Below are 24,783 nucleotides of genomic sequence, written 5' to 3' on the forward strand. Positions count from 1 at the left end.
TTATTCATTCAGAGTGGGAAAGCGCCAGCCCAGCGCGGCCAGCCACAGCCGGGCTGGCCATGTAAGGCCCCCAGGCGGCCCTGCCTGCCCGGTGCCCTACAGAGAGCCTCGTGCAGCCCTGGGCACCGCCCCTGCCCTGCCCTGACCCCCTTGGCCTCGAAATGCTGTCATCGGAGGAGCCGTCCCGCTCGGGACAAGGCCAGGATGGACAAAGCTAGAGCTTGGGCGGGCAAGGAGCCGTCCTGTCCTCGAGGCCGTGGGAAGAGAACCACGCACGGGGGACCACTCCTGAGAGCCTCTCGGTCCACCGGGCCTCCGCAGAGGGGCCACCATGGCTCTGGCCCTAACCGGCTGGCAGCTGGTGTGGGGCGCCTGCGTCTGCGTCCTGGTGCACGGGCAGCAGGCGCCGCCAGGGCAGGGCTCGGACCCGGGACGCTGGCGGCAGCTGATCCAGTGGGAGAACAACGGGCAGGTGTACAGCCTGCTCAACACGGGCGCGGAGTACGTGCCGCCGGGGCCTCAGGGCTCCGAGGCTAATTCCCGGGTGCTGCTGGCGGGCGCGCCCCAGGCCCCTCCGCGGCGCAGCCAGGGGGGCCTCCGGCGTCGGCAGGCCCCGTCCCTGCCCCTGCCGGGGCGCGTCGGCTCGGACACCGTGCGCGGTCAAGCGCGGCACCCCTTCGGCTTCGGCCAGGTGCCCGACAACTGGCGCGAGGTGGCCGTCGGGGACAGCACGGGCATGGCCCGGGCCCGCACCTCCGTCTCCCAGCAACGGCACGGGGGCTCCGCCTCCTCGGTCTCGGCCTCTGCCTCTGCCTTCGCCAGCACCTACCGCCAGCCGTCCTCCTTCCCGCAGCAGCAGTTCCCCTACCCGCAGGCGCCCTTCGTCAGCCAGTACGAGACGTACGACCCCGCGACGCGGACCTACGACCAGGGCTACGTGTACTACCGCAGCGCGGGCGGCGGCTTGGGCGCGGCGGCCGTGGCCTCGGCGGGGGTCGTCTACCCCTTCCAGCCGCGGGCGCGCTACGAGGAGTACGGGGGTGGCGGCGGCGAGGAGCAGCCCGAGTACCCGCCGCAGGGCTTCTATCCCGCCGCCCCGGAGAGGCCGTACGCGCCGCAGCCCGCCGACGGCCTGGACCGGCGCTACTCGCACAGCCTGTACCACGAGGGCACCGCGGGCCTCGAGCCGGCCTACCCCGACCCGGGCCCCGACGCCGCGCAGCCCAACGGCGGCGGGGGCGGCGGCACGTACGGCGGCGGCGGCGGCGACCCCCGCCTCGGCTGGTACCCACCCTACGGCAACATGCCGCCCGAGGCCTACAGCCCGCCGCGGGCCGTGGAGCCGCAACCCCCCTTCCGCGTGCTGGAGCCTCCCTACCTGCCGGTGCGCAGCTCCGACGCGCCCCCGCCGGGCTCCGAGCGCAACGGCGCGCAGCAGGGCCGCCTGAGCGTGGGCAGCGTGTACCGGCCCAACCAGAACGGTCGAGGTGAGTCCGTCCCGGCGCCCGGGGCTTCGTCCATCCTTTACAGAAGGCCTCCTCCGCCTGTTAAGTCAGGACCCCCACCCTGGCCCCCAACGGCAGCCCCAGTGCTTCCCGGGCCTTCGACACGGTCCACACATCCCCATGGCGCCAGGATTTGGCCAGGCAGGCCAAGGCTCTGACCTGGGGGATAGGGGATGGAGGGGCTGGACAGGCTTTGGAAAGACACGCTTGGGTCATCTGAGGACACATAAAGGAGCCCCTCTCCCCGCCTCTCCCTCGTTCCCACTGGGGCACGTCCTCCCCTCTTGGAGGTGCCCCTCTGCCAGCCTCACAGGGTGACACACGGAGCATCCGGGTCAGAAAGGCCTCTGGGACACCTCCGGAGATGTGACAAGTTCCCGATCACTGGGCATAGGTGGGCTTGGCGTAAATGAACAAGAGGTTAGAAGAGAGGGTCTGGCCTGACAGGAGAGCAGATTGGACCTCCCGGGGTTCCTTCGCGGGACACTGCCAGGCCTGGACTAGAGAGGCAAGTGAGGCACTGGCCTGGGTGCCAGAAAACTTAGTAATTCTACTTAAGTAATATTTCAGTGCATTTTTAGATCAAAAATCATGCCAAAAAAAGATGAACAAAATATCAAATGTTGAAATAGAATCAGTAATGGTGCCATGCCAAACTGTATTCAAGCCAGGGAAAAACTGAAAATTAGCAATAGTAATCTGTCTTTATTTGAAATTTTGATATTTGCTTCATCAGATTTCTTTTTTTGCAGTACTGCTGATTTTTTAAAATATTGCCTCAAATATTACTTCCCTTAGTTACTGAGATTTTAGATGCCCTCTTAAGTTTTACACCCAGGCTGGGAAGAATCCCTGGAGGCAGTTGTGGACAGGGATGGTAAGGGGGGGTTGAAGATATGACCTAGTCTTGGGAAAGCTATCTGCACAGTGGAAGGGGCAGCCTTCCTTCTTCAGATGAGCAGCTCCACACATGCTGTTCTAAGGCAGGCTACCTTGGCGAGGGCCCACGAGTGGTCTGGCCAGGGCTGAACGGCCATTGACCTAACCTCTGCCCTCCTAGAATTTCCTTTCCTGCTTCTGTCTCTGCAAGTCCAGTCAGCTTTAGTCAAGGTTTTCCATTCAGACCCAATGTGTGTGCGTTCCACATCGGCCTTGCCTCTTTCAGGTTGCAATTAATATTCCTGAATCTTTACTCCTGCTTCTTTGCTCCACACCAGGGTGGCTGTGCCAGGCCCACCAGGTGAGGGCTAAGCGCTGAGGGGCTCAGGGGCACAGATACTGCACCTCCAGCCTTTGTTCCTCAGCCTCTGTCCACATGGGGATGCATCCTTGTCTCCAGCCATACTGACCTTGGGTGAGAGGCTGCTGCTGGGTTGCAGGGGTGGGGACTCCTGTCTCTCTATGGGCTGCTGGAGCCCAAGGCTAGAGGAGGGAAGTGTCCCCAATGGTAGTACTCGCTCCCTCACATTCAGGGGCTTCCCAGTTGGTACTAGTGGTAAAGAACCTGCCTGCCAACGCAGTAGACGTAAGAGATGTGGGTTCAATCCTTGAGTCAGGAAGGTCCCCTGGAGGAGGGCATGGCAACCCACTCCAGTATTCTTGCCTGGAGAATCCCATGGACACAGAGCCTGGTGGGCTACAGCCCATAGCATCGCAGAGAGTCAGACACGACTAAAGCGACTTAGCTCCAGCTCTGCCTCACATTCAAAGCATAGCCTTCAACTTGGAATGCTGAATCTCACTTTGAGAACCTGCAGGTGCTCAAGACAGGAGCTAGAGGGGGGGCCCTTCTATGATGTGATGAAGGATTTCACTGCCTCACCTGCATCTGATCCTCAGCAGGACTCGCAGCAGCCCTTCAGTGGTGTGTGGTGCCACTCTGCATCAGCCCCTGCTAGAGCTCCGTGGAGGAAAGCACATTTTACCTATAGGCTAAACTGTTGTGAATTTTCTTCGAATGCAAGACGGCGGAGTGGGGCTCAGCCAGAAGCGCTCCACCTCTGGGCGGAGGAGAAAACCCAGGCCTCAAATAGCAGTACTGGCAGAGCCAGGCCTTGGACTCAACGTCTGTGCCCCGAGCCAGAGGGTTTTTCTAAGGCCCTTCTGTGGCCTGTCAGGTCTTAAGGTTCAGAAGGAGACTGACCAGGGCAAAGCCGTGTCTGGAGTGGAGGTGCTTGGTGCTCTGGGGGGCCTCTGGCCATTGCCCCTGAGCCCCAGTGTTCATTTGAGATTAAAGACATTTCTCCCCTGAAGAAGATGCCAAGCTGAATCCAGGCCCTGCCCTGAGGAAGGCATAAAGGAGGGGGCATCTCAGGGCTGTAATCGGGCAGGCGCTGGGCAGGTGGGGAGAGGGTGGTGGTGTAGGGGAGCCAGAGGAGGGGCCTCCCCAGTCAGGGACTAGGAAACAGGGAGGACTTCTAGGAGGAGGAGGTGCCCGAGTATTGCTGCAAGCTCTCAGCACCCTGCAGGTGCCCCTTCAGTAGTCCTGGAGGGGATGGTGTGTGGGTGGGGCATGCAGGCTAAATCCGGGCTCACAGAGAGGCCAGAGAGGGAGCAGTACCTTCTCCCCCATCATTTGTTCCCCTTCCCACCCTGCTCGGCTGGGACCGTGGAAAATCCTGGCTTGGGGAAGGCCAAGCTTTGTGCTTGAGATCAGACCCCCAGGCCTGGTGTGGGAGTCCAGGGCGGATTCTCCGAGGCTGACCTCATTCCTCCTGGCCGCACACCCAGGGGTCTGAGGCTGGGTGCTGGCAGCCCGCGCGTGTACGGGTGTGGACATGTCTTCACAATACCAAACACATGTGTGCACCGCCCACGGCCTCCACTTTTGGGTGGTTTCCAAGCGCCTGTCCGGAGCCTGGTTTCTTCCTCGGGTGCCTGTACCCGCTTCCCTCCCATCCTGGAGAGGGGGACCCAAGGGTTCCTGCAATACCGTTGTCTCTGAAACGTGTAACTGGATGGAAGGCAAGGAAAGGGCCCAGATCACATACCTGGCCTGACTGTCCCAGCAAATCCAGGCAGAGGCCTGGGGGTGGGGGTGCCTGCTTCCCAGGCCCCGCTGAGACCCCTGAGCTGTGCCCCTCCCTCTCCTATGGCCAGGCTCTCTCCTCCTGGCCTCCTTGTCCCTGTTCTTGCCTCCCCACAGCCTCAGCTCCTCTGATCTGGTGCTATTTGTGCAGACTAAGATGACTCCAGGCCCTGGAAAACCATGCCTCTTCTCCCAGGGCTCCCCCTTACACCCGTGGCCTGTTTCATTGGTTCTGGCCATCCTGTGAAAATAAGGTGGAACAGCCGCCCTGGGAGGACGGCCAGTTGGAGGACATCCTCCCAGGGCACCTCTGATGGCTGTGCCAGCCGTGCCTGACACGGTTCTTCCAGCCCTATCTCACACAGCCAGTTGGAGCTATGACTGCCCCCTCCCTGGTTTCTTTCAGTCCGTCCTACGTGTGAGGCGCATACACCCTTGCACTGCTGACCACATTACTCTCCTGCTCAACGAGGTTCTGGGGCTCCCAAGGCCTTCAGGACAAAATCGCAAATGCCTTAGCCTATTGCTCCAGAACCTGAGGCACCTCCTCCCATCCCCTCCTTCTCCCTCTCTCAGGCCTCCACAGCCCCCAGGGATGGTGCAGGCCTAGGCATTTCTAGGGTCCTCTCCTCTCCATCCAGCTTCCTGCACCCAAGAGTCCAGACAGGACCCCTTAGTCCCTGAGAGTGGCCTAGGCTCCCTGCTGCCTGCCCTTCTCCCCACCAGGACCTGCCTTCCTGACTCAGGTCATGCACCCACCTCCACAAGGCTTGAAGGAGATGCTAGGGCAGACAGAGCAGGCCTCCACCCAGCAAACATCCAGAGTCAGAGCCCCCAGGCAGGAATGATGATCACAACTCCAGCCATTTGCAGAGGAGCACCTGCTGAGCTTAGTGGCCTCAATGTGCAATTTCATTCACCCCCACAGCCTCCTAGAGAGGTGGGGATTACAGGCCAGTGGTACAGATGAGAAAATTGAGACCTGGGGAAGTCTCACAGCTGGATGTGGCAGAGCCAAGACTTCACACTGAACCTGTCATGTCTTCATGACAGTGAGGGGACCCCACCCTCAAGCCACCTGTGAGCCAGGCCCCAGTTACCCCAGCCACCTCCAGGGGGAATAATTCTGCTAGCATATGTTGGACACTTTGTATTTATACATCATCTCTCTTTATTCCCATAGCAACCCCACCAGCCAGATGCTAATAATCCATCTCATTTCATAGATAAGGTGGCGGGTTCACTTGCTGATTGTCACATGACCTGTTAGTAGTGAAACCAGAATTTGGGTCTGTATGACTCCCCACCCGTGTTCTTAACCCCCATGCATTATTTTTTTCCTAAATGTTCATGTGTGGAGGCTAACCTCTCACATCCATTTGGTCATTTAGCAGATACCTGACTCCTGCTGTGTTCTGGGCAGTGAGCACTGGTTGTGACAAAGTGAGATGAAACAGAATGTGCACAGATTTAGAAGCAAAGAACACCTTCCCAGTGTGTTGTTAGCACGAAGCCCTATCATTTCCACTCCAAACTCCAGAATATTTAACAAGCACACGGACAGCACCTGACAGTGTTCTTGGAAATTTACAAATTAGTCATTTAATCCTCATAACGGCCTTCCCAGGTGGCACTAGTAGTAAAGAATCCACCTGCCAATGCAGGAGACCTAAGAGACGTGGGTTCGATCCCTGGGTCAGGAAGATCCCCTGGCGTAGGAAATGGCAACTCACTCCAGTATTCTCGCCTGGAGAATTCCATGGACAGAGGAGGTTGGGGGGCTACAGTCCACGGGGTTGCAAAGAGTAGGACATGACTAAGCACACATACAATTCTCATAACAACCCTTGTTGCTACTATTACTCCCATTTTGCAGATGAGGAAACTGAGGCCCTCAGAGGTTAAGGAACTTGCCCACGATTGCTTTAACTGGTGACTGGTGGAGGCAGAGTCACAGTTCAGCGCTCCTTCCTTCCCTGTAGTTGTCCCAAGTTGCTCCTTTAGAAAGAAATGGAGTTTCAGGCCGAGGAAGTTGGGGTAAAGGGTCAGACAGCTATGGAGACAGAGGGGCCTGGGTCCTCTTGCTACTCCCCTGTTTGGCAATCAGAGGTCACTGGTGTCTGAACAAACAAGTTGTGTCAGGGACAGCCTCCTTACAGGCAGACTTCCTGTCTCCTCTCATATCTGCCAGTTGAGGGCCACATCCTCTCCCCCTGCTCTCAAACTGGACTATCCCTGCAGAAAGAGACAGCTCCCGTTTTAAATAATTATAATTGCAACTGATATTACTGAACTCTTAATGTGTAACAAGGGCTTCCCTGGTGGCTAGGACAATAAAGAGTCCACCTGCAATGCAGGAGACCCAGGTTCGATCCCTTGGTCGGGAAGATCCCCTGGAGGAGGGCATGGCAACCCACTCCAGTATTCCTTCCTGGAGAATCCCATGCACAGAGAGCCTGGCAGGCCACAGTTCATGGGGTCACAAAAGAGTCAGACATGAATGAAGCGACTGAGTGCGCACAGTATGCCATGCCCCAGACACTATGCCAAGCATTTTATTGTTGTTTCCTCCTTTAGTCCTCCCGGCAAGCTTATGAGGTATTATCACCCCCATTTTACAGAGGAGGCAGCTGAAGCTAGAGAAGTTCGATAACTCATCCAGGGTCCCAGAATTCATCAGCAGCCAAGCTCAGATCCAGGCTGACTCCCCTCACCAAACCTCAACCTCCCCTTCTGCTCCTGCCCCTCAAGGAAGGGTATGTCTCCACCTTCATTGTTTCTCTCAGATCTAAACCCCGTTAAGACACAACAAGTTGGATTTTTTGCCTTGAGTTCACAGGCCCCACAGAGCCTGTTGGGGTGGTGGCCCAGCAAGGTGCTTCAGACCTTATAGGTACCAGTCTACTGCCGCACTTGGTTGGGGCGGGGGGATGGGGGGCTGTTCTGGCCTTTCGCCCCCCTCTCCTCCTCTCTCCCACTCTAGGTGCCCCCATCTCAATGCCCCCTCTGAAGGGGCATTTCACCTCCGAAGGGGCACTTCTCCCCAGTAGTCCCAGCCCAAGTCCACGCGGCTCCTGTCCAAGCCAAGAACACATGGAAAACTCCCCAGGGCAGTGGCTGGAAAGGCAGGAGAGGGAAAGCGGGGGAGGAGCCGCTGGTCGGCCCCAGCAGCCCACACCTGCTTCCAATTTTGTGCCCGGCATTCCTGCGGAGCAGCAGTCGGAGGGAGGGAGGCCGGAAGGAGAGGCTGCTCCCGTCCCTCCCCTGCCCTGACCTAACAGCCTCATGCTCACAGGCAGCTGGAGCCAGAGGGCCTTGCTGTCTGGGTTCGGGAGTGCAGGGCCAGGCTGCACCTGGGCCCCTCTACCCCTTACTGATGGGCACCCAGATACCGGGCACCTCAGCATCACCTGAAAACAGAGCGAGGGCGTCAGGACACCAGAGCAGGAAGGTGCTCGGGGGTGAAGTCAAGGCCTGAGGAGCCTCAGGAGACAAGCCGCCCTTCCTCCCTGTCGTGGGCCAACGGGAACCATGGTTTTCCAGCCCCAAAGCTAATCTTTTCTGAAAAGAAGGGGCTTTTGGAGTCAGTCCCAGCTTCTACGTGATAATGAAGGCTGTACTCCCACAGGCAGTGCCAGCAGACCCTTTGTGGGATGCCGGTGTTTGTCCTCAGCCTCACTGAGGACGTGCAGGTGCCAGGCCCGGAGGTGGGGTACAGGGAATTAAAGGGCACCCTGAACCCATCCCTGTTCTCGCTGGGGCCTGAGCCCCTGCAGGCAGGATGCCATGGTCGAGGTCCACTTCCTTCTCCTGCCAACTCGCCAGCTCTCAGAACACGCTGTGCACAGACCTGGGCCACAGCGGGGTGGCGGCAGACAGGTGGTGGAAGAGGGAAGAGGGGGGGCACCGGGCAGTGGCAGAGGAGGGCTAACAAGGTAGGCTTTGGGGCCTTAAGACTGTACCCCGATGAAGGGTGTGTGTGTGTGTGTGCCTGCATAGCAAGGAATTCCAGGGCAAGGGCACTATGGGGTCAGAGATCAGTGGCAGAAAAGGTCAGTTGTGCTAGGAGCTGCCTCCTGCTCCTTAGGGTTAAGAAATCTGGAAGGCCAGGTTAAGGCCAGATCACAGAAGGCTGGCTGAGGAGAGCAGATACCGTCTCATGAGGAAATGCAGCCATTCAACAAATATTCATGGAGTGCCTTTCTCTGTGCTGCTCTAGTGCTGGGTATTCATGAGTTTAAGAAAAGAGACAAAATCCCTGTCCTTGTAGATCTTGTATCTTCATGGGTGAACATGATAAGTAAATAATAGAAGGTGGTAAGTACTGTGGAGAAAGCAGAGAGAAGTCAGGGAGCTCTGAAGTGTTGGGAGAGCTTGCAAAGGTGTCAGAGTGGGCTTCATGAAGGTGACGTTTGAGCAAAGACTTAAAGGAGTCAAGTGAGTGAGCCATGCAGCTATCTGCCAGTACAGCATTCCAGACAGAAGAGCCAACCAGTGCAAAGGCCCTGAGGTAGGAATTCCCTGAGCTTTCAGGTGTGTTCCAGCGTGGTTGGAGCAGCATGGCATGGGTGTGGGGGCCTTATAGGAGACAGGTCAGAGAGGTAACGGGGTCCAGACCATGGAGATCCTGTAGGCTACTGTGAGGACTTTGACTCTCCACTCATGGGGGAGACACTACAGTCACATTTAAGCAGGGTGTCTCTCTGCTATGCTGGGAATGGACTTTGTGGAGGCAGACAGTGGGAGTCTGAGAGGAGGCTGGCACAGAGATCAAGGCTGAGGTATCAGCAGCCGGGCCAGGGGGATAACAACGAGGTTGGGGGCAGTCAGTTTCAGGATATATTTTGGAGATAGAGCTGATGAGCTTTTCCTGATGAATTGGATGTGGGGTGAAAGAGAAAGAAAGGTGTCAGGCATGATAGGAAAGGGCTATGTATGTCCTGTGTAGCTGAAAGGGTAAAGTCACCATAAGCTGAGATGGGCAGTTCTGTAAGCAAGATAAAAAGTTCAGGTCACTGAGAAGGGTCTGAGGGGCAGCAAGGGAACCCAGGAGACCATGGGATCTGCAGAGCCTCCTAGAGGTGGGGGCAGGGCACTAGGCAGGGCCTGCAAGGGGGGCCGGGGGGGGGGGGGGGGTGGGCGTGCTCACACTGGGAAGAGTGAGTGAGCGAGGGGTGTGAGGAGGCGGCAGGAGGCAGAAGGTAGCTCACATCCCCTGGCGGCCTCCTCCAGCTCCGCCCCAGCTACTTCTGGGTAGTGTGCTCAACTGAACAAACACACTTGCCCTCCTCTGGGTCTGGAACTGTCACCCAGAGTAGCGAGGCCATCGCTGCCCTTGGACTGCCTCTCCCAGTCTGGTGGGGGCAGCAGATGGGTGCTGGAAAAAGGAGGAAGGAGGGGCACTGGGCGGGGCAGAGGAGGGCTAGTGAGGTCGGTTTGGGGGCCTCAGGACTGTACCCCGTATAAGGGTGTGTGTGTGTGTTTGTGTGTGTGTGTCTGTGTAGCGAGAATTCCAGGGCAAGGGCACTATGGGGTCAGAGGTCAGGGGCAGAAAAGGTCAGCTGTGCTAGGAGCTGCCTCCTGCTCCTTAGGGTTGAGAGCTCTGGAAGGCCAGGTTAAGGTCAGACCACAGAATGCCTTGGCCACCACCCTGAGAAATCTGACCTTGTTTCTGTAGGTGATGGGGAGCCACGGAAGGTTCTGGGCTAGGCTCAGTGACTATCCTAGCTCCTTTGCCTGGCTGTATTGCCCTTCACGGTGGGCCACAGTGGATCCTGCAGAACCTTGCCTGCCTGCTGGTCACCCAGGTGTGGCACTGACAGTTTAATGTCCTTATTATTAGACGATCATTTCCTAGGACCCAGAGCTGCCAGCTCCCGCCCCGGAGGCTCTCCCGGGCCCATCCTTATTCCAGGCCATGCTCTCTGAGCTTCCTGCTCTCCCCACCGAGGGGCTGCTCTGGAGTCGGGCCGCTCGGGCCAAAACATCCCTCTCTCTACATATTTCACAACCCACTGACCGGTTCCTGCTGGACATTGTTTATCCTCCAGCCCCAGGCTCGAGAGATTAGGGCTCTTTGGCATTCCATTTGCCTTCAGCTGCTTCGTGTGAGCAGGAGGCTGGGGAGGATTTCAAAGGAGACGAGGTTTATGGAACTCACAGGAAAGAGGAAGCCAAGAGGAAAACAGGTGAGGTGTAGGCACGCGGAGGGAATGTAACCTCAGACCCTCCGCTCTGGGCAGCCGCCAGGAACTGCTGAGCAGGAGGGAACAGATTCCTCCTAAAGCAGGAAGGATTTAGGTCAGACGGTGGGAGAATTTCCTGGCAGCTAGAGTATCGTCTGCAGAGGTTGTGAGAGGTCCTGGGCTCTTGCCCAAAGCTGGGGAATGGCCTGAATAGCTCCTGAAAAGTATTTTAATCTCCAAGTGTTTATGGAGCCATCAAACCTGCTCTCAAGGGATGGTTACTGTAATCTCCCCGTCATCCACGTGGGAAAACTGAGCCTAAAGAAGGGGCAGGACCTGGAACATGAGGCGCGGGGCGAAATGGCAGATATCGCCTGCTAGACTCTCTCCCACCAGAAGGCCCCAGCTGAGTCCTGCCAGGGAGCAGGAAGACAGTCCTCAGCCTTCCACAGGCTGGTGTGGGGGCCAGCCGGCAGCTTCAGGCCCAGCCCGGGGGAGGTGGGAGGACATCAGACCCCCGGGAGGCAGCGTGCAGGGTCCCTGGGTCCCGCAGAGAGGAAGCCCAGAGGCAGAGTGGGAATGCCAAGTCCTGGCGCTTGGCCCTCCGCTCCGTGTCCTCCCAGCCCTGGAGGGTCCAACGGGGCCCCCAAGGCTGAGGCACTTCCTCCAGACCAGAGGCTGCCTGCAGAATGGCCTTGGGACCCGGTTCACTCGCACCCCGCCCCTCCCCAGCCGAGCAGCCTAGCTTTGGTCATCCCCAGGGCCCTCGCCCTCTGACTCAGTGTCCTCCCAACCCTAGTGCAGCCTGTGCAGCCTGAACCCCTGTGGCCAGCACACTGTCTCTGGGGAAGCGTGTTCACAGAGGGTCAGCCCCAGGCTTCTGGCCCTGAGTGAAGTGGAGGACCGTCAGTCTGTGTTAATGGAAGCAGTGAGGCATAGACAGGGGCCAGACCCACCCAGGGCCTCGCAGAAGGCCTGTGACAGTAGGGTAAGAAGTCAGGCTCCTGCCTACTTCCTGGGCAAGGACGGCAGGACGCTGAAGGTGACCAGGCCTCCCTGGGTAGCCTGAGCAAGCCCATCGCCCAGCCTTTGAGGAGTCAACCCCATCCCCAGGAGACTGGCTAGATTGGTCATGGAGGGTATAAACTGTAGAATCATACTCACAATGACAACCAATGAACTCGACATATCTTAAAAGTTAATACTGACCGGAAGTCAAGAAACGGAATGAGACCCATAAGACAATATCATTCATATACCTCACGGATACATACCCACTTCCAATTTTATACAGAGACACAGATGTTCAAAGACGTGTCTAAGGGTCAGGGTAACGATGAAGGTTAAAAAAACTTAATTATGAGAATGGCTTTCCACAAACCAGTGATAGTGGTTGCTCTGAAATGAGAATTCATTTCTCTGCATTTATAAAAGTTTATAAAAGTTCTCTGCATTTATAAAAACAAGTGTCTCCAGAAAAATTTCCCACTACACTACTTTATAATGTCTCCAGTGCGAGGTCCTCAAGCTGGCTGACTCCATACATTCTGCATAAGAGATCCCAGCCCCAGCCCCCCCACACAAAATTACATCCCATGACTGATGGTTCTCCCTGCCTTCTGATGACCTGATGACCAGGATCTTCCTTTTAAAATGCACATTTCTTGGGATGGTGGGGAAGAGAGGTGAGCACAGGTCTTGTTGGAACTGAACTTTAACCGACATTGACCACTGTGTCTGGAGGGCCTGGATGTACCCCCACAGCCAGAGGTAACAAACCGGTACCCTGACCCCTACATCCACAAGTGCCCACTCAAGCCTTCCTTCAGCCCCTTTCCAGCATCACACAGCCCACCCACACACCCAGGCCCCTGTGGAGAGGCTGAGAGCCCAAGCCTGCAGGCCTGGCTGCTGATGGAATGCCTCCTGGGAGAGCAGCAGAGAAGGAGGCATTGTTCCTCCCTGGGAAAACATACCAGCTGCGGGAGGGGGCCTGCTGTTCCCAGAGACCTCAGAGGGGATTTTAAGGGGGGTTGAGGGGACCCAGCCTAGACTCTGTCTTTTCCTGTTGCTTCCCCCACGGCAGTGAAGGTGGGGGGTCACAGGACCCCCCGTGCTAGTCAGAGATGCAGAACAAAGAACATAAAATAATGACCAGGGTGATTCCATTTAAGTTCTAGAAAAGGCATAACCAATCTAAAGTGATTAAAAAGCAGATCAGTGGTTACCTGGGGAGGAGGGAGGGAAGATTTACTGAGAAGGGCCAGGGAGGAACTTTCAGGAATGATGGAAACAGACCATAGCATGATTGCGGTGGCTCTAACACCCTGTGTACATTTGTCAACGCTTATCAAACTGTATGCCTAAAATCTGTGCATTTGACTCTGTGTAAATTATAACTTTAAAAAAATCATTTTTATAAAAAGAAGAAATGACACGTAAAGTCCTAGAAGGAGAGTTTGGGACCTGGAAGCTTGTCCTGGGGCTTCCTTGACTTGCTGTGTGACTGTGGGCAAATTCATTGCCATCTCTGAGCCTCCTTCCCTCCAGCACCACTGTGTGCCGTGGCTTCCTGAGGGAGGGTGAGAAGCACGCTCGTGGATGAGTGGAGCAGTAACTTGTGAAGCCACCATCAGTAAAGAAGCTGGCCTGACAGAGAGCCTAACAGTCAGCCCTGAAGCACGCTGAGGGGATGAGTGGGGCCTGAGCCCTGCCCTCAGGGAGTACAGACTAGAGGGGAGCAGACACAGGTACATATGAGGAAATCTGGTAGTGAGGCAGAAGTGTGAGCAGCTTGGAATGTCACTGCCAATCAGAGAAGCCTTTCTGGAGAAGGAGGCACCCGCCTGAACCTGAGGTCCCTCAACAGTAAGAGGAAAATGGTCATCTTTGGCTCAGCCTAGGACCAGGAGCAAGGTTCAGTGTGTGGCTAGGATCAGAATTCAGTATGTGATCAGAGTCAAGGCGCAGTCAGAGGCCAGGAGTGCACCAGCCCCAAATACCCCCAGCCCCTTGGCTCTTCGAGCTTCCCTGGACTGAGAGGAAGGGTCGGGCCAGAAAGCTTTGTAGAGTCATCTGTACAGTGTTTATTGAAACCGGGCCTGGGGTGGGGGTGGCAGGCTGCCTGGTGCCAAATGTAGGTCTCATGCAGCTTCAGGCCCAGCTGACCCACCACCACATGTTGCTGAGGGAAAGGCTCTTTGATAATGGGAAGGGAACCATTCCTGGCCATTCACCCCCCTCTCCCCCACCCACAAGCTTCTATGGACCAGAAAGTGAGAAACAGCTTGATTCGGAGGTGGCCCTTGCTTTCAGGGCCTGACGCTCCCTGGGGAAATGACTGCAAGCATTCCTAGGGGCTTGAGTAACGGGGCCGAGGCTGGCCAAGACAGCCCCCATCAGCCAGGAGCCACCTCATCCTCACCCACCCTTGTGCTCCATGCTTCCTCTTCATTCCAAGCAGGTGAGATCACACTGGCTGCTCCTGCCTGAGGCCTGGGCCCTAGGCAGGCAGGGTTAAGGTCTGGGAGCCCCAGAGATGTATTTGTGAGGGGTGACAGGCAGGCAGAAACCTCTGGGAAAGGCTCAGAAGCCAGCATCCCCCTCTTTTGTCTCGTCTTCTGGACCTGCAAGCTGACAAGAGGGTTTTGGCAGCAAGAAGAAGGGGCTAGAAGCCTGTCTATATGACTCAAGCCCCCTCACTGTGCCTGCCCCCCAAAAAACAGAGGGCTTGAAAGAAGCTAAGAAGAACTTATAGCTTCATTTTATCATTTATCTGCCAAAAGCCCGGCAGCATGAGAGAGGAGGGGACGTGGAGACCTAGGTCCGTTCCCCTTTAAGCTGGTGGCTGAGCTGGGATGGAGCCCAGGGCTCTGGAGGCCCCCTGCCCACTTCCCACCCTACACCTTCCACACACCCAACATCAAGATCTTTCCTTCTTTATTCCGTGTGGCTAGGGTCTGGACACCTGAGTTTGGCTTCTGCTTAGTCCCTAATAACTCACTGGGATGAAGTTATGTATGGGGGTGGGGGTGGGGAGCAGAATGGACAGACCCTTAGCTGCAGCATGACTGGAGGAACAAGTGATCCAGGGACTGGACCAGACTCCAGACTTCCCCTGGGCACTGGGCCCCAGGCCCTCCTCAGACTGGAGGCCAGAGGCTGCCGACAGGAAGGTGCGGTCCGCTCTGGGGGCCAATGACAGGATGAAAGGAATCCTGAGCAAGGCGGGCTGGGCGCCCAAGCCGAGAATCCTGCCCTGTCAGCAGCCTGCTCCAGGGACGTGTTTTCCTGTGAGCCCATCCCTTCCTGGCCGCCCTCACTTCTGCCAACCCGCCATTCACCTGGCTCTGCCCAGGAGCTTCTGGTACTCACTGAGGGCTGGAAGCCTAGGGCTCGCTCTTGGCGGTTCACGAAGAATGCCAGCTGCAGGGGAGAGACGAGCAGAGAGTGTCTGGGGGCTGGTGCCCTGGGAAATAAGGACACCAGCGGGAGTGTCTGAATCAGGACGTCGCTCGGCTCGCTCGGTCCTGCCCCCAGGCCCCTGTTCATGCTATGCCCCCTGTCCAGAGCCCTCTCGTCTTCTCTGGTTCTCCAAATCCCTCCCCGCTAGTCTCCCAGGAGGCTCAGTGATCCCCACAGCACGGGGTTCCAGAGGTGAGCCCCTGCTCCCTGACCTCCCTGACCCCACACCTGAGCCTAGAGAGAATGGTTCATGTCACACACCTGACTTACATACATATTGGGAGGCTTCCAGGAGGAGGTGACAGCCAGCATAGAGAACTGAGGATGACCAAGGACATTTGGGGTTGGGGAGGTCTCTGGGCTTTAAATTTAATCCTGACCCTCCTCAATGGCAAGCTATTGCTCCCTCCTCTCTCTCTTTCCCACTCCTCACTCCAGGTCTCCCTGACTTGGTCCCAGACCCCAACTACGTGCAAGCGTCCACTTACGTCCAGAGAGCCCACCTGTACTCCCTGCGCTGTGCTGCGGAGGAGAAGTGCCTGGCCAGGTAAGGAGGTGAAGTGTGGACAGTCGCTGGGAGTCACCCAGAACCTGCCTGCAGGCTGCACCACCCTGGCCTTCTCATTGGTGGGCCTTGTCTGCCCCCAGGGTTTCAGGTGGGGAAGGGAATGGGGAGATCCAGCTTTTAGGTATACATCACCTTGCAAGGAACTTAATGACATTTCATCTTCACACCCGCTAGTGATAAAGAACCTGCCTGCCAGTGCAGGAGACATAGGAGATAAGGGTTCTGTCCCTGGGTGGGGAAGATCCCCTGCCCCTGGAGAAGGGCACGGCAACCCACTCCAGTGTTCTTGCCTGGAGAATCCCTTGGACAGAGGAGCCCGGTGGGCTACAGTCCTTGGGGTTGCAGAGTCAGACACAACTGAGCAATTTAGCACGCAACTTCACACCAACCCCAGAGGGTCTGTGTTGCCCCATCAGTAACTGAGGAGCAGTGAGAGGAACTGAAACCCTCAGATCTGAGGGTTCTAGCTGCTGTCAGGACAGAGGGCAGGATTATGGAGCCATCTCCACAGAGGACAGGTGGAGGCTGGCCAGAAGGGGCCAAGGGCCCAGGTGGCAGTGAGGCCTCCGTTGCGTGTTGCACCCAAGAGAGGGGAAGGCCATCAGTTTACTTGAACCCAGGAGGTGAGCACAGCCGACTCTCCATTACACCTGGGTGATTCTGCCTCTTGCAGAGCTTGCTTCTCAGTTTGATGGCGAATGTTCTGGTCAAATAGTATGCATTGAGGACATCTCCCTGTGCTAAAACAACTAGTTAAAGATTACATTGACTTACTTCTTTTGTTTACATCCCTCTATGTTGAAAGCACCTATTATGAAAGCATAAGGTGCTATGTTGAAAGCACCTTAATGATTTGCTTTTTTAAAGCAGTTGAACTCTCCTTTCACTTTTGAGTATCTGGAAAGCACTTAGGGATCTCAGCATTTTCTCACTGATGGAACCTCTCATTCGCTGCCATTCAGAGTAGCTGACCACAGACCGTTATCTGTCTGTAACAAGATGAGGGTGCTTGCAGTGACTGTCACTCAATTCACCACTTCCTTCATCGAGAAAGCCTTGCTTCAAGAACTAGTGTGATCGGTGATGCAGCTGATTTACATGTTGGTGGAAGTTCCTTATCTCCTTACAGACTGGCCACAGACAGTGTGAGAGCCGGCAGAGGTCCAGGGACCACATGGGAGTCCCCTCAGCGGGTCTGACCACTCAGGTCTCGTACCTAGGAACAGAGCATCATAGTACTGCTCTAACTGCAGCGCCTTCAGAGAACAGGCGCTCGGTCTCCATGGCTGTCCACTGAGGCTGAGTTTTGAAGAGTCTAAGTCAAAACCAAACTGTTACTCCATCTTCATGGAACATCCCGTGTGCCCACACCTGGGCCCCCAGGGGGTGCTGGGGAAGAGGCAGCCGGGGCTCTGTTTGAGGGCTCTTTTGATCTAGCTGGAGAAGGTAGCCGCTCACCCAGACCCAAGCAACAGGGAGTGGAGGAGAGCTGGAAGGGGTGGTTGGCAGGCTGGAGCTGCACGAGGCCAGAGGAGGGGGCGGTTGGCAGGGATTGATGCGTCCGCGGAGGCTGGGCGTGGGATACAGGCCTAGAAAATGCAGCAGGACCAGCGCCCTGGGGCGGCAGGGCCCGCGGAGATGGCCGAAAGTGCGGCCGCAGACCGGTGCCAGCCCACAGACGGCAGGCGGGCCTCAGACGAAGGAAGGGACTCACTCCAAGCCTCACCGCGGGCTTGTGGCCAAGCTGGGCCTAGAACCCAGACCCTAATGGGTTCCCACGGTGTGCCGAGCCCAACAGAAGGGCAGGATTTAGCTGAACAGAGGGAAGGAGGATGTTCTGTTCCAGCGCAGACAGAGACAAATTCCAAGCCTCCCTCAGACAAGGCCAAGGGACTTACATCCTGGCAGACAGAAGCCTGCAGCGCCTGGTGTCCAGACATCTTCTCACAGAGAGCTAATCCCCATGGCTGGCCACCTCCTGCCTCTGACCTCAGGGCCCAACCTTTAATGATTGCTAGGGAAGTGCCCCTGAGGCTGGCCAAGACAGCTGTCCGCAGTCAGCTGAAGGGAGGATGCCTGCAGTCAGCCCTTTTTCCTACCTTTGGGGGGTGTGGACATGTGTCCCCTCACTGCTGCCCCCCAATTTTCTTTCTTTTCCCTTCCCTCCTCACAAGGCCCATCTCAGCTTGCTGGGGGGGACAGCAAGTGGATTGTGAGCAGGCAGTTTGCAACCAGTGCTTCCCCAGCAAAACACATCAGGTAGCTGGCCCTGAAGCCACACAAGCAGGGAGAGGTGGCCTACTCACACAGGCCCTGCTTGGGGTGTGTGTGGTATCAGGGCTTGTTGGAGGCAGTGCTATTAGATCTCCCAGGCAGTCAAGATCCCTCTAAGTGGGGCAATCCCAGCAGACTTCCTGGAGGAGGGGACCTGAGTTGCAGCTAAGAGGCTGGTTGGGTTCTGGGTCAAGTGAACAGAATAGACAAAAGGGCAGATCAGTGAAAGAGTTAAGTCTGTTTGGGAAACAGTATTTGAAGCTAGAACCCAGGGTGTAGGGGGAGGGGGGAAGTCAGAATCTCTTGGACAAGGCTGTTTTTTAAAAAGCCCTCCAAAGATTTTGATATGCCCCCACGCTCAGTTGTGTCTTACTCTTTGTGACCCCTTAGACTGTAACCCACCAGGCTCCCCTGTCCATGGGATTCTCCAGGCAAGAATACTGGAGTGGGTAGCCATTCCCTTCTCCAGGGCATCTTCCCAACCCAGGGATCAAACCCAGGTCTCCAGCATTACAGGCAGATTCTTTACCATCTGAGCCACCACTCTCAGGGACTGTCCCCAACTGAGAGTCATAAGCAGGGATCCTCAGAGGGTCATCATCAGGCTCTGCTTTAGAGCGTCCCCACTGGCAGCTTCCAGCCACACGGCAGAGGGGAGGGGGCGGCCAGCAGAGAGGAGCAGAGGCCTGAACCTTGGCTGCAACGCAGGGGTCAGCTGTGAGAACCTTGAGGGACAGACGGCCCGCGCGGGGTGTCTCTTGCTGGTACCTAAGCCCCCTCTGATCTCCCCACCTGTCCCCACAGCACAGCCTACGCCCCCGAGGCCACCGACTACGACGTGCGGGTGCTGTTGCGTTTCCCCCAGCGTGTGAAGAACCAGGGCACAGCGGACTTCCTCCCGAACCGGCCGCGGCATGCCTGGGAGTGGCACAGCTGCCACCAGTGAGCGGCCACCCCCTTCTGGGCCCGGACCCTGGGCCCCGCGAGCGCCCTGGCAGGGGCGGTGCTGGGGGGAGGGCCCCGTGAGGTGTTTTCTGCCAAGAATCCATCACTGGGGCAAGGACTTTTCAGCGGAGCCTTAGCAAAAGCTGGGCTAGAAGATGAGACATAGAAGGATCGGTCTGGATAGGAGATAGAAGTGTCTAGAATGCAGGGCATCACCCAAGGGAGGGCAGTTTCGGTAGGAGCCCAGGGAGGAGTGAAGGGCCCTGAGGAGGTGCCCTCCTGGGGTGCCTGGCTTGGTGGGGACACCAGAGATGCTGCCTGTGGGACACAGGGGCCCAGGAGCCCAGGCTGGTCAGGAGGCAGGGTCACCTGGGCCATCTTGGGAGGGGAGTGGGCAGGGCCGACTAGGCCTTCCTCTCCCGCTTCCTCTCCCGCCCCAGGCACTACCACAGCATGGACGAGTTCAGTCACTACGACCTGCTGGACGCAGCCACAGGCAAGAAGGTGGCCGAGGGCCACAAGGCCAGCTTCTGCCTGGAGGACAGCACCTGTGACTTCGGCAACCTCAAGCGCTATGCCTGCACCTCTCACACCCAGGTCAGGTCAGGTCGGGCTGGAGAGGTAGGGCCGGGCTCCGGAGGACGGGGCAGAGCTGCCTGGAGATGGGAGGCTGGGTCACCCTAAAGACGGGCTAGTGCCGAGGCTCCTGGCCACTCGGCTTCTCCAGAGTGCGGGTCTTCTTGCCAGTCCTGAGGCCACCACAGGGCTCCTCGGGGCCTACCCTGCACCTCTGTTTCCAGAGGTGTCTGCTTATGGAAGGAAAAGGAACATTCCAAGGAAGTCCGGATGGCTTAATGTTCCATTTGCCTAGCTGGGCCCCCAAATCCATCTTTCTGTCCAGAGAGTGTCCATCTATCCTGCCGATCTCTCTCTGTCCATTCATCCATGTATCTCTCCCAGGCATCCCCCCACCTTCATTTCACTCCTCCTTCTGGCTAATTACATCTCTCATTGCTCTGGTCCATCTGGCCAGTGAGTCTAGTACAGGGCAGAGCGATGCTGAGCAGCTCCTGAGGGGAGGGAGGGCAGGGTCAGGACAAAGCACAGAGGAAGGAGGCCCAGGCTGCTGAAGTGGGCATGGGGTGGCTCTCTGAGGAGTGCACAGCACCCCAACCTCTGCCCCTGTCCCCTCTCCTAGGGCCTGAGCCCAGGCTGCTATGACACGTACAACGCAGACATTGACTGCCAGTGGATTGACATCACCGATGTGCAGCCCGGGAACTACATCCTCAAGGTAGGGCCCCTGGAGGCACTCCTCCAGCCTGATGTCCTCACCCCTGACATAAGCTGCACATTCTGGTGTACACCCTCTGGGTGTTAGATCTCACAGGCAGTCACGAGCACTCTAAATGCGGCAATCACGGTAGACTCCCTGCAGGAGGGGACCTGAGTTTGGTCTAGGAGGCTGGGTGGATTCTGGGTCAAGTGAACAGAAATGAAAGAGTTTAGTCTGTTTGGGAAGCAGTATTTGAAGCTAGAATCCAGGGTGCAGGGGAAAGGGGAGGCCAGAATCTCCAGGCTAAGGCTCCTCCTTCACAGTCCTGTTGCTCTGCAACTAATGATGTCCCCTGAGGTCTGCACTTCTCATCTGAAGGTCTTAGTCTTGGGCAGACACAGCCTCTTCCCATAAAAAATGCCAAGGAAGCTGCAGCCCAGGCATGGTAATGCTGGAGGAGGGGTGACTCTCTTCCCAAGTGACAGAGGACTTGGAGAGCCATGTAGTCCATCCCCCTATCTGTGGGCAGGGCAGGCTCTGTGCCGTCTGGGAGAGGACACTGCCCTTCCCTGAGACACAGCTTCTCACTGGACCCCCCATAAAGCCAAGGGTTTTATCCCCTCTGGCCTGAACCCCTCCTCCACATCTGATCACCCCAGTATCCCTTGGTTGGGGGCACAAGTAGAAAAGGACATCAGGGGCACAGAACCCAGCGTGGTGCCTCCATGCAGGCTGGGCAGGGGCCAGGTCATCACAGCCTCACCTGGGGAAGCCAAATCTTAGCCTCTTTCTTGCAGGTGCAAAGCCAGGGTGGGGCTCACTCTACTGGGCTCGTTGGGCTCTTCTCTACTCTGGAGTAAAAGAAGAGCAGAGAAGGTGGGCCTGGAAAGCAGCTTTAATCTGCACAAAGATGGGCTGCTAGGCAGCTGTGTTCAGAACCCAGCAACCCAGAAGCTGTTGGTTGCAGCCCTGTCCTGAGCACCTCTCACTGGGCTTGGTGAGGCCTCTGCTCAGCCTCACCTAGGGGCCAGCATTGTTCAGGGTATCTTTTTTCTTCCCTCATTTATCCACTCAACAAACTCACACAAAAGCCCTTCTGAGTTCTAGGTTCCAAGGATTCAAGACCTGTAATGCCCAGTTCCTGCCTCTAAGAAATGTAACAAAGATGACATCAAGGCATCTCTTCTTAAATGCTCTGCAGTTAAGGCTGGGTGTGGCCTAACCCAATGAAGCCCTCCCCTGTCAGTCCAACATTTTAAAGACTTCCTCGTGTCCCAACAGCTCCTCTTCAGCCAGGTTATGCTTGGGTCACCATCTCAGCTGTGTGTCAGGCACCTGGGGCTCCAGGCCAGGAGATGCCACCTGGCATCAGATAGGCCGTCAGCAGATCATCTAAATGGGCACGCGTGGTGAAAGGGTGCGGGCTTCATAGTCAGGGAGACCAGGCATGGGGTCCCTGCCCAGCCCCTCACTGCTGGGTTCCCTGGGGCAGTGGCTCTGAACGTCCTGTGCCAGGCCCCCTGTCCTGAGCTCTGACTGAGGAAGCCTCCTGTCTTCCCAGAAGGGTGATCCAATGATGCTCTCTTTGCCTGTGAGCCGCCTTTCCCTTCCTCTCTCTATGTCTCGGCCTCTTCTGCCATCTCTGCATCAGTGCATCTCTTGCTCTGGCATGGTGTCTCCATCTCCTTGTCTCCCTCTCTTTTGTCCCCTCTGTGTCTGCCCGTCTGCCTCTCCACCTTCCTTGGCGACCAAGTGAAGCACAGCCCTCTGATCAGATCCCTTTCCATCTGTTCCCTTCCTTCTTCAGGTGCATGTGAACCCAAAGTACATCGTTTTGGAGTCTGACTTCACCAACAATGTAGTGAGATGCAACATCCACTATACAGGTCGCTACGTTTCTACAACAAACTGCAAAATTGTCCAGTAAGTGTTCGGCCACCCCGCTCCCTGCTCCAGCCCCTCTCCTACTCGAGGAGCAGGCAGGGCCTGCTCCTGAAACACGGAGGATACCTGCCTGTGGGTCACCTTGATGGCCACGCACGGCTGCAGCTGGACCAGCCCACAGGCTGGGCAGGAGGAGGCTCGTCTGTGCCCACCCCAAGCCCAGTGCTCAGGATGGGGGCGGCGCTGGGGCTGTGGGCACTGGTCTGGGGCGTGGCCCCCCAGCTCTCAACTGGAGACTGGCAGGGGCCATCGAGGAGGTGCAGGGCTCTGCAGGCCTTGCTCAGTGACTCCCTCACTCTGACCTCAGGCAGCTCACCTCACCTCTCTGATCTTTTCTCTTCAACACTTCCCACACAGGCTTGTGAGGCGGACTGAAAGGCCTGACAGATGTCTCTGTGTGTTCCAGAACCCTTACACTGGTGCTCAGTGAATGGCAGCTGTGTGAGCCTTAGGGTCCCTGTAAAGTGGATTGAATGAAGCAGTCCCAGATTAGAAGGGATTCTGGCTAGAGTCACTTCTAATTGGTCATCAGCCCCTGGGCCCCCTTGTGGAGGGAGCTGATAAACTCTGCGCCCGGGCCTTTGGCACATGGCTCCTCAGCTGCCCGGGTTGGCTGTCCTCAGCCTCTCTCCTGATTCCTCACGTGAAGTACTTTGCAGAGGGACTGCCTGCTTACAAACTCATTAAGAAATGCAGTTGCACTCTGTGTGAATTTTAAATGCTAGATCAGATCAAAGCAACTCTCTTCCATTTAAAAAATAAAGAAAAAAAGAATAGTCTTCTAGAGCTGTAGTCCATCAGCTAGGGGACAACTGGCAGGGATTCTAAGGCCCAGAGAAGCATTTTTCCCCAAACATGCCTGCTTATTAATGGTTCACAGATATGAGAGGCTTAGCCTGTCACCAGGGTCAGGGCTCAGAGTGTGACCGGGATTAGGGCTCAGTGTGTGACCAGGATTAAGGCTCAGCATGTGACCAGGGTCAGGGCTTGGTATGTGAGTGCTCCGTGGGTGTTTACAGATAGCCCCTTTACCCTTGGCTGCTGCCACTAAGCTAACTGTTCATAGCCCCCCAGCGCACTGTGGGAACAGTAGCCTCTGCTTCAGTTCAGAGATTCTGTTCCTCATTAGTGGGATTAGATCAGAATTATCCAGGTCACGGAGTGACCTGGGAACGACTGACTCCTGCCCCATCCCTGGCAACCTAGCCCTTTGGCAGGCCTGGGTTTCCAGCACCTTCTTGCTCCTCAGGGCTTGTCTCTTTCAGCCATTAAAAGTCCAGGGGTCACCTGAACAGTAGAGGTTTTCTGGGAAGCAGTTCAGGGAAGGAGTAGCAGAGGCAGGAGCCTTACAGGAGGAAAGGGGGCTGAGCGGGGAGCAAGGGAGGCAGGGAGCCCATACGCCCTCTTGTCGCTCCTGCTGCTGGGGAGGGAGCGTCCAAACAGCCCCCTGTTTTCCGGGAGGCACCGTGAGCTGGGCCCCTCAGCGGGGTGGACAGAGCAGCTGCCCCACACCCTCGCCAGCGCCCCCCCCCCCCCCCGGGGCCTGCGGGCGCCGGGAATGCCGAGGCCCTTCCTTCCGAGCCCTTTACATAAGTGCTTGGAGAGGCTCAGGTCTCATTAGCGCGTCTCTGCGACCCTGACCGCAGGCAGGCGGCTGGGCCAGTGCACAGGAAAGCTGGACGGAGCCTTCCCAGAAAGGCCACGGGACTGACGCCTGTGGGTTTCAATCATGTTTCTGAAGAGGAAAAAGGAGGCGCTTTTTTTCCCCAAAAGTACTGAGTTAGAAGTAAGAAAGTATTTCCAGACAGTAGCTAATGGCCTAGAAAACAGTCTGGAGCTCAGGGCATGGGGCAGTGTGCTGCCATGACCACGCCCTGGGTGGGAGCCCATGAAACCCCTATTCTTAGAGCTGGGGGTGCAAGGCCCCTTTCCCTGAGCCCCGATGCCTGAGGGGAGTGGAGGGGAAGCGCTCAGCTGGGGAGGTGGTGGGGGCCTGGCTGACTCCCTGCCCCTCAGCCTGCCGCTGACCTGCTCTCTTTCTTTCCTTAGATCCTGATCCCAGGGAGGTGTATACAGCCGGCCCACCTCCCCACCTTCCAAAGCAGGCCCTGCTCCCCAGGCAGCCTCCCACCAGGACGAACGAGCCTGGCCCGAGGGGCCCAGGCCCCACTCACAGGCAGGGGAGCTGGACGCGCGGGAGCGTCCTTCCCTGCCCGCCTCAGGGAGTGAACGGGGCCGAAACCACAGGGGCTCCGGATGCCAGGCCCCTCTGTGTACTTAACTCTCCCCTACCACGTTATTTTGTTGGTTGTTGGTTTTTATTTTTTATATTTTGGCCATACCACAGAGTAAGATTGCCCAGGCCTGGGCTGAATAAAACAAGGTTTTTCTAGTCCGTGGTTTTCTGCATGTGGCCTGCTGGCCAGGATGACCAGAGCTAGGTTGGGCTCAGGGGACATGCTTGGGATCCATCCTTCGCAGCAGAATGTGGAAAGGCAGCCACCACCCTGTCAGGACCACCGCTTGACCGAGAGGGCCTCAAGCCCCCAGTGGAAGCCCCATAGGGTCTGTCTCGGTGCCAAGCCCTCTGTGTG

The 24,783-nt window shown here is 57.0% G+C and overlaps 1 protein-coding gene across 1 annotated transcript; it reads left to right on the plus strand.

Moving 5' to 3' along the window:
• On the plus strand, nucleotides 1-24,581 carry LOXL1 (lysyl oxidase like 1). Its single transcript, XM_040257210.1, has 7 exons — nucleotides 1-1,487; nucleotides 15,621-15,729; nucleotides 18,829-18,966; nucleotides 19,410-19,566; nucleotides 20,168-20,263; nucleotides 22,053-22,168; nucleotides 24,239-24,581. The coding sequence occupies exons 1-7, from the start codon at nucleotides 332-334 to the stop codon at nucleotides 24,243-24,245; spliced, it is 1,779 nt and encodes a 592-aa protein (XP_040113144.1). The 5' UTR covers nucleotides 1-331; the 3' UTR covers nucleotides 24,246-24,581.
• Nucleotides 24,582-24,783: the final 202 nt, after the last annotated feature.

The sequence above is a fragment of the Oryx dammah genome, unplaced genomic scaffold (assembly GCF_014754425.2).
Source record: "Oryx dammah isolate SB20612 unplaced genomic scaffold, SCBI_Odam_1.1 HiC_scaffold_16, whole genome shotgun sequence".
In the NCBI taxonomy this organism is placed as follows: Eukaryota; Metazoa; Chordata; class Mammalia; order Artiodactyla; family Bovidae; genus Oryx; species Oryx dammah.

Bases quoted from the DNA above. Each gene is read 5' to 3' on its own strand.
- LOXL1 (XM_040257210.1), top strand. From the start codon at position 332: ATGGCTCTGGCCCTAACCGGCTGGCAGCTGGTGTGGGGCGCCTGCGTC. The intron at 15,730-18,828 runs GTAAGGAGGTGA...CTGTCCCCACAG, and splicing joins GAGGAGAAGTGCCTGGCCAG to CACAGCCTACGCCCCCGAGG. The intron at 19,567-20,167 runs GTCAGGTCAGGT...CCCCTCTCCTAG, and splicing joins CCTGCACCTCTCACACCCAG to GGCCTGAGCCCAGGCTGCTA.